Genomic DNA, 8,594 nt, shown 5'->3' with positions numbered 1-8,594 from the left:
TGAAAAGTGAAAACTTCCTCTTTGAAGCAAAGCACGAAACCGAAGAGATCAAAACGATGGCGTTAAAGAGAAATCACACGACGGAGCTTGGCTGCATAGCCTGCGAGGAGCTAACCGAAATTGGAGCCGGAAAGGAAAGCTGGCTGGTCGAAAATCCTAACCTTAATTGCGCTCTCGACACCCATTCCATAGCCCTTGCAAATCGTTCCGTCATAGTAATCACCGCTTGGGATGATGCCCCTCGCATCAAGATCCGCCCCGATTTGTCACCCATCGAATCCGAATCCATCACCGCGCTCGAGTGGTTAGTTTTTGATGAGATTCGAGTGATCGCTGTGGGCACTTCTTGTGGGTTCCTGTTGGTTTATTCTTTGGATGCCCATTTGATTCATAAACAGGTCTCTTCGTTTTTCTTTTCGTTTATTGGAATTTGGTGAATAAATTGAGATTTTCTAATTTTGTTATGTTAAAATTGCATATTATCAGATGGTATATCCTGGGCGGATTTTGAAAATAAGAGTTCGCGGAACAAACAAGGATTTGACTCACCAAACATCATCCTCTTCTGAGGAGATTTCGGTTGTTATTCCTGGTGTTATTGCTCGTTTTGATGGCTCTGATTTTCAGGTTTTTTTTACTTTGAACTTCACTTCTATATTAGGATAGAACTTGGCAAATTCGGATATCGCTTTCACTTTTTGGCAAATCGAAACACTATTTCTTTTCCAATGTAAAATTGCTGAGTTGGAAGCCGGAATCGACATGAATGCTGACTCGTTGGATTTAAGTAATTGAATCCTAGGCTAACAAGTTGCAAATTATATCAGACTTTTGTGTAATTTGCAATTACAACGTGGACTTTAAAATTGTACAAAATCGGGTACGGACTCACTTTTTGGCAAATCAAAACATCCTTTATTTTCCGATGTGTCAGCCTATGTGGAAATTCCGGCTTCCAACTCAACTAATTTGTATCAGAAAAACGAATGGTGTTTCAATTTGCCAAAAAGTGAAAGTTGCTACCCAAATTTGCCAAGTTTTTAATTTTATGTTATAATTGCAAATCACGCTAAAGTTTGTGATTTGCTTTGCAATTAACCCTTTAAATTACTATAGTTATGTAGTCTGATGTTTATTCAAAAAAAAAATGATAACATAAGTTTTGGTTATATATATGGTAGAACATGCTGCAAGATTGGCTTCAAGAAAATAGTTCTCAGTTTTGGGATGAGAAGCCGGATAGGGATACAAATGGATTAGGGAATATTACTTACAAGAGAATGCCTTACCAGTTATGGAATGTTAACAAATATGGTTCGTGCGCTGATGCTGCTATTACTGGCATCATGCCTCCTCCTCTAATGGAAATTGAGGTGATAACATTTATCATTTCTTCTTCGTTATTTGAGTTTATTTAGGTTTATGTTGTATTGCTTCTGGTGATTTTAATTATTCTTTTGGTATTTGAATTCAGCTGCTTTTATTGTTGGACAGTCGAGTCAACGATACTATTGTGCTGTCACTATTGGGGATAATGCTGTAATTTCTGCTTACAGGTCTGTCTTTATTTTTACAATCTGCTGCTTTGCACTAGCACTTAATTTTTTTATGAAGCTGATTTGGTTTTGTTTCAATCTATTGAAAGACTTTCAGAAGACAGAAGTAAGTCTTTAGTTGGAGCTATTCTGTCAAAAGTTGTGCCTGCAACATTTTCTACAATAGCTTCTTTGTCCAAAATGATATGGCGGAGTGACAAGGCATCGCCCAAAAAATCAGAAGCAAAGCCTCAGTCATTTGCTAAAGGTAAGGATTGCTTGTTTTAATTTCAGTGGTTTATTATGACATTCATGTAGGATGGGTGGAATATGAAAATGCTCATTAAGTATAATATTTCTTGGCTGCTTCAGTTTTTCTTTGCAAGACTTTGTGCCACATTTAAACTGATCGGTGTCGTAATTTGTTGTGTTTGAATTTCCTCTTAATGAATTGTATGCTCAATGTCATAATTAGTCGTTTACAATTTATACTGATGGATAATTCAAAGTGCTAATTGCTGATATTTTATCCTTACTCCTCTGTACTATGTAGTATGCACATAAAATAAATGATAAGTTTGTAGATCTGCATGTTGTCTGTGAATACTTTCATGGTTTATGTAATTTCTCCGACAAGCATACATTGTACTCATCTTGGCTTCCTTGATAATAATCCATCAATAACCACTTGTGCTACCCATCCTATGTTCCGTATTTCAATAAGTTTAATACCAGAATTAGCGAGTGAAAGAACATCTAGCTGGTTTCTTTCACCATCCTATTTACTCGCCTCTAAAATTATGTTGATTGTTCATAGCTCTTTATCGTGTGTGCTTCTGTTATAAATTTCAGAATCCTAAATAACCTCTTCAGAAATCATCTTTGTATCTCTGTTCAAATCCCTCTTGAATGATTTACTGTCGCCATTTTTTGCAGCTTCTCCTTTGACATGTTTAAAGGATTACCCCAGAAAAGGCGAGAAGCTCACGTTATCACCGAGTGGAACATTGGCTGCAATAACAGATTCACTTGGTCGTATATTGCTTTTAGACACTCAAGCTCTTGTAGTTGTGCGACTATGGAAGGTTTTTCTCACTGCTCATAATTTTAAAAATCTTTTGAAGTTACTATTTTTTTCCTCTAACGCTTTAAATGACTTTGATTCAGGGATATCGTGATGCTATCTGTTTTTTCATGGAGATGCTAGCTAATCGGGACAATACAAGGGCTAGTTCATCTTATTATGAACCATCAAAAAGTGATTATTGCCTCTGTCTAGCTATTCATGCACCTCGGAAAGGAATTATCGAGGTATATTCCTTTTCATTATTGATGCTCCTGCTGCCTCACATTCGGATTGCTTAAATATGAACATAAATGCCGATACATGCAGGTCTGGCAGATGAGGACTGGCCCACGTCTTCTAACAATTCCGTGTGCCAAAGGTAGTAAATTACTGCAACCAACATATAGGTTTGGTTCATCGATAGATGCTCCTTATGTTCCGCTAGAAGTATTCGTGTTAAATGGAGACTCTGGTCAGTTATCAATATTAAATCGCTCTCTTAATTGAATTTTTTGAGGAAGGTTCTTGGCATGCATTCTTTAATTTCTTGAATACTATTTTATTCTATTTGATGTATGATATCAAAAGCAACAATGTATAAATGACAGGTGGAATTATAAATTATAATAGTTATCGGTGCCTTCGTTTCCCATTTCTGTGTATTCACGGTGGAAAAAAAAAACTGTTGTGGTATGAGCTAATACTGTTAAATAAATTGATTTAAATGTCAATTTGTTTGCTGAATTTGTACAGTTGATTAATTAGTACACAATTTCTTTTTCTTCATTTATGCTTATTCACCGGGCAAAAATATTATTGCGATGGGTTAATATTTTTTGGTTTTTCTAGTTATCAATTTGTTCTCTGAATTTGTATAGTTTGTGAATTGATATAAAAATTAATCTTATTGTCAAAGGTTGAGTTGTCAGTGTCCTTTTTTTAATCTTCATGGCGGAAAAAGAAATTGGTCTGTGGCATGAGCTGATATTGTTGAAAATTGACTTAAATATTTAATTGTTCTCAAAATTTGTACACGTTGGTCGTTCAGCATAAAAAAATTAGTACTACATTACCAAATTAATCAGATATTTCCTTAGTACGATCAATTTATTTCTGCCCCCTGCGTGCTTTATATGTTTCTGACTAAAGAGGTCCCTAAAATTGTATTTAAAAAATAGAATGGTTTTTGAACTTTAAAAATAAAAGCCATGTGAAATTTTTTAATCTGAGATGTTAAACATGGACATTTCACGTAGGTAGAGAGTAATGACACATAGCATTTTGTTAATGATGTTAGACAGAGGAGTGAGTTTGCATGGACAGAGTTTGAAACGTCATAAATTTAACTAAAATTGAAAATTCATAGAAGGTTTATTTGCTTCCGCACTGAACTATAAGAGCAATATTTATCTTTTTTGGCCACGTGAAAATGACATGTATATTTCACATAGGCAAAAATTAATTGTAGGGAGTGTTTCATTAACGCTGTTACATAAAGAGATTTATATGTTATGTTTTTGAAACGTTAGGATCTTAATTGAGATGAAAAATTTATAAAGGGCCTATTTGCTTTTCCGCCCTAAATGAGCATTTGTGATAATAAATTTTTTTTTTTTTATTATTAAGAGTGCGAAAAACGTGAAAAAGAAAAAAGAACTTCAACTACAAATCTTATACTACCTTTGAACAAAGGATCAATTCACCCCCTCAACTTGGCACGAAATATCAAATGAGTCATTTCGAACGTTTTTGGGTCAAACAGACATGCGACTTCCGTCACCTGTTCTAGTTTGAGAACGGTCTGTTCTCAGACGAGACAGGTCTGTTCTCGTCTGAGAATAGATCCTCAGTCACACTGAGATGTTGATAACGACACTGGCGGCAAAGAAATCCGGCGGTGGAGGGAAAGAAAAAAAAGAAGAAGAAAGAGAAGGGAGAAAATGGAGAAATTTGGTGGAAGGGAAGTAGAAGGAAGGAAGAAGAAGGGGGGAAACATCCTACATTTTTATTAAGAAGAAAGGGTCAATGCGCCCCCTGAACTTGTGACACGGGGTCATCTAACCCAATTTATACTTTTTTGATCAACTAACCCCAAAAATCTTCATTTTTGAGTCAAATAACCCGATAATTTATATTTTTATTTAAAAAAATAAATTTAGAATAATTATATCGTAATAATTAGAGAAATATCTAATTACTATTTTGCATTCCTCGCCTCCGATTTGTATTTTACACGTTTTAAAAATATAATTATGGGGTTATCGACCCAAAATTGAAGAGTTTTGGGGTTCGTTGCTCAAAAAAGTATAAATTGGGTTAGATGACCCCGTGTCACAAGCTTAGGGGGCGCGTTGACCCTTTGTTCTTTTTATTAAAAAAAAAAAATTAAATTATAAAGATATAATTGAAATTTAAAAAATCAAAGATCAATGACTTAACGTCTTAAAAAACCCCGACCTTCCATCCCCTTTTCAATCCTACCCTGACGTTGCAAAATTGTCAATTTTACCCCAGTTTGCATTTTTTTTCATTTCAATTGTACCCTAAAGCATAAAATTGACCTTTATTTATTTGATAAAAGTTCAATAATCTTTTTAAAAAATTGGTCAATTTAATATAAAAAGCTAATCTAATGCAAAAAGGGTCAATTTAGAGAATTTTTGCCAAATAAAAAAAGGTCAATTTTATGTTTTAGGGTACAATTAAAATGAAAAAAATGCAAAATAGGATAAAATTGACAAATTTGCAACGTCGGATTAGGATTGAAAAGGGGATGAAAGGTCAGGGTTTTTTAAGATATTAAGCCAAGATCAATATAAGAGATAAGAGAGATTCTTAGGTAGACTCAGTTCACCACGTCATCCGTAGACTAGCCTATCATGTAATGACACGTCCTTAAAATAATGGCAATTTTAGTTGTACTATATTTCTAAAAAGCTTTAATTTTTTCGCGGCTTAAGGTCTGAAAAACTACCGACCTTTCATTTTTTTTTCAATTGCACCCTCACCTTGTAATTTCTTCAATAACACCCTATTTCGTATTTTTGACTTTCAATAGCACCCCGACCTTGTAAAACAATCAATTTTACCCTATTTTGTATTTTTGACTTTCAATAGCACCCTAAATCATCAAATTAAACTCATTTTTCAAAGACTTATTTGAATTTTTTAAAATTAAAGGACTTGTTTAAAAGTGTCCAAGTAGAAAAAAGTATGATTTCACCTTTAAATTTAATTTTTTTGAAAATTTTCATCCTTATAATAATCAAATCATCTAACTTTTTTAATTTAGAGTGCTATTGAAAGCCAAAAATACAAAATAGGGTGCTATTGAAAAAATTACAAGGTGAGGGTGCTATTGAAAAAAAATTGAAAGGTCGGTAGTTTTTCAGACCTTAAGCCTTTTTTCGCCCAAATACTACTACACTATCAGAATTTGAGTATTATTCCAACACAATCAAACAATTTCGATTATGTTGGTTATCTCTAAGCTATTAAATTTGTTGCATTATATAGTCAATTTGCCTCATTGTTTTCACCAAAACCAAGATCACCATCAACAATGGCTGCCTCTCGTCTCCCTCTCCTCCTCCTCTCCCTCTTCTTCTTCTCCAACTCATTCCCATCCACAGCCAACAACAACCTTCACAAAGCCAGCAATTTCCTCCTCCCTCAGTCACCACCGCCCATCTCCACTCTCTCCACCACCACCACCACCGCCACCTCCCCCACTGTTTACTTCGAAGTCAAAGCCCCAATCCACGTACCCACTTCAAAACCCTGCATTCACACCGTTCTCCGCCATGATTTTGCTTATACATACGGCAAATCACCGGTTCTTGCAAATTATACCCTCCCTTCTCACTGCCCATCTCAGCCTTTCTCCAAGATTGTTCTCGAATGGAATGCCACTTCCAAAGGTAGACAATTTGACCGTATTTTTGGGGTTTGGCTCGGTGGCGTTGAGCTTCTCAGAAGCTGCTCTGCCGAGCCGCGGGCTACCGGGATCTTCTGGTCTGTTCAAAAGGATGTAACCAGGTACCATTCATTGTTTGTTAAGAATGAGACTCAACAGCTTGCTGTTTATCTTGGTAATCTTGTTGATAGTACTTATACTGGTGTTTATCATGTCAATTTAACTTTATATTTTTACCCTGCTGATGGCAAAAAGTTGAGTAATTTACATGGTGGGCATGATTCTAAGGCTGATTTGATCTTGCCCATTTCGCGAAACTTGCCGTTGAATGACGGGTTGTGGTTTGAAATTAAGAATTCTACTGATACCCAGTTGAAGGAATTTGTGATTCCTAGAAATGTGTATAGGGCTGTGTTAGAGGTCTATGTTTCTTTTCATGAGAATGATGAATTTTGGAATACTAATTTCTATAATGAGTATATCACTGCTAATAATCTTACGGATACCCCCGGAAATGGTCCTTTTCGGGAGGTTGTAGTTAGTCTTGATGGAGACATTGTTGGTGCTGTTTGGCCCTTTACTGTTATTTTTACGGGCGGTGTTAATCCTCTCCTGTGGAGACCTATTACTGCTATTGGTTCGTTTGATTTGCCTTCGTATGATATTGAGATTACTCCGTTTTTAGGGAGTATGCTAGATGGAAAGACTCATAAGTTAGGGTTTAGTGTCACTAATGCGTTGAATGTTTGGTACGTTGATGCGAATTTGCATCTTTGGTTGGACAGTAAGAGCGAAAGAACTGAAGGGAAGGTTTTAAAACGTGAGAGTAACCCTCTTGCTTTTTCAGTGGTGTTCAATTTCACAGATTTGGATGGGAAATTCTTGGCAGCTGCACGAAGGTCTATATCTTCATCTGGATGGGTAAAGTCCTCGTTTGGGAAGATTACTACACGTTTCAATCAACATTTTAGTTACAACAACTCGATGGAGTTAGGTAATGAAGGGAATTTACAGATTGTGAATCAGACAATTAATTTTACGGACAGCGTTTCATTTCAAAAGCTTACATCTTCTGTTCATTCTTTCAAATCACACAAATTTTTTGAGGTTGACTTGTATTCTAACTTGTTTGATCGAGGAAATGGAACTTCCTTGTATGAAACAAATGTGACATTGGGATTCAATGAGAAGAAGTCAAAAGACGGTGCGCGGACTAGCTCTCTTAAAAATCTGCAGAAAGCACAGGGTAAAATGCTTGTCAAGAACAACTTGGTGATCAGTGGAGTGGGAAGCACACAGCAGGCTTACAAATTTGTCGGTAGTAACTCTTGCTATTTCAGGAACATTAGCAGCTCGAACTACACGATTCTTTACGATAAATTGGGGTTTAAATGCAATAAAAAAGGACAGCCGCATTTGAATCTTGAACATAGCAGATGGTGGCCACTTCCAAGCATCTGAATTACTAAACCGTGGAGTTTAATGATTTTATCCTTCTTGCTAGCTTTGTTGGGGGATACCGTCTTACTAGATTTGCAAAGTTTCCGCTTGTTAGTAACAATAGATTTTATTAATATTGCAATTCCGTATTAGTCTCTTGTTTCTTTTGAACTAAGATTTCCTTGCAAATATTCTCTCTTTTTCTTTTCTTCTCGTAATAATTTGCTCCAAAATAGGTGGAGTTATCTTTCATGTGGACAGAAGAGTTATGAACAAAGAGTCAACGAGCCCCTGAACTTGTGACACGGGGTCATCTAATCCAATTTATAAGTTGCACATTCTAGCTTTCCATTTTCATTTTAAACTTTGGTTAATGGCTATAGTTGTTGTAAGTAGTACTTGGTTAGAATTCTTTGACAATTCCAGTTGCCTTTCAGAAATAGGCATTTATGGATAGCAAAACCCCATTTTCTTGGTGTTCACTTTCAAATTTATCTATCGGTTGTCTTGTCGATTTTTTTTGGAGTTGTTGAAACTATCACGAAATAAATTATTAATTTCTTTAAATAATTTATGAAAAATTGAAACGAATTACCAATAGAAATTTTGGCTAAGTCCGCGGACTAGATCACTTTCT

At 35.6% G+C, this 8,594-nt stretch overlaps 2 protein-coding genes across 2 annotated transcripts; both read left to right on the top strand.

Moving 5' to 3' along the window:
* Window positions 1-3,109, top strand: LOC126670705 (uncharacterized). Its single transcript, XM_050364515.2, has 8 exons — window positions 1-398; window positions 487-627; window positions 1,182-1,373; window positions 1,495-1,556; window positions 1,646-1,803; window positions 2,472-2,620; window positions 2,703-2,846; window positions 2,929-3,109. Exons 1-8 carry the CDS (start codon window positions 57-59, stop codon window positions 3,106-3,108), a joined length of 1,368 nt encoding a protein of 455 aa, XP_050220472.1. The 5' UTR covers window positions 1-56; the 3' UTR covers window position 3,109.
* Window positions 3,110-6,033: 2,924 nt separating this feature from the next.
* Window positions 6,034-8,165, top strand: LOC126669880 (peptide-N4-(N-acetyl-beta-glucosaminyl)asparagine amidase A). Its single transcript, XM_050363516.2, has one exon. It carries the CDS (start codon window positions 6,164-6,166, stop codon window positions 7,976-7,978), a length of 1,815 nt encoding a protein of 604 aa, XP_050219473.1. The 5' UTR covers window positions 6,034-6,163; the 3' UTR covers window positions 7,979-8,165.
* The last annotated feature ends 429 nt before the right edge of the window (window positions 8,166-8,594 follow it).

Source organism: Mercurialis annua, linkage group LG2 (assembly GCF_937616625.2).
Source record: "Mercurialis annua linkage group LG2, ddMerAnnu1.2, whole genome shotgun sequence".
NCBI lineage: Eukaryota > Viridiplantae > Streptophyta > Magnoliopsida > Malpighiales > Euphorbiaceae > Mercurialis > Mercurialis annua.
This window is presented reverse-complemented; position numbering and strand designations above follow the sequence as displayed.

Excerpts from the sequence above, each read along its gene's own strand:
- LOC126670705 (XM_050364515.2), top strand. The coding sequence starts at position 57 with ATGGCGTTAAAGAGAAATCACACGACGGAGCTTGGCTGCATAGCCTGC. Across the intron at positions 399-486 it reads CCCATTTGATTCATAAACAG|ATGGTATATCCTGGGCGGAT; the intron begins GTCTCTTCGTTT and ends GCATATTATCAG. Across the intron at positions 1,557-1,645 it reads GCTGTAATTTCTGCTTACAG|ACTTTCAGAAGACAGAAGTA; the intron begins GTCTGTCTTTAT and ends ATCTATTGAAAG.
- LOC126669880 (XM_050363516.2), top strand. The coding sequence starts at position 6,164 with ATGGCTGCCTCTCGTCTCCCTCTCCTCCTCCTCTCCCTCTTCTTCTTC.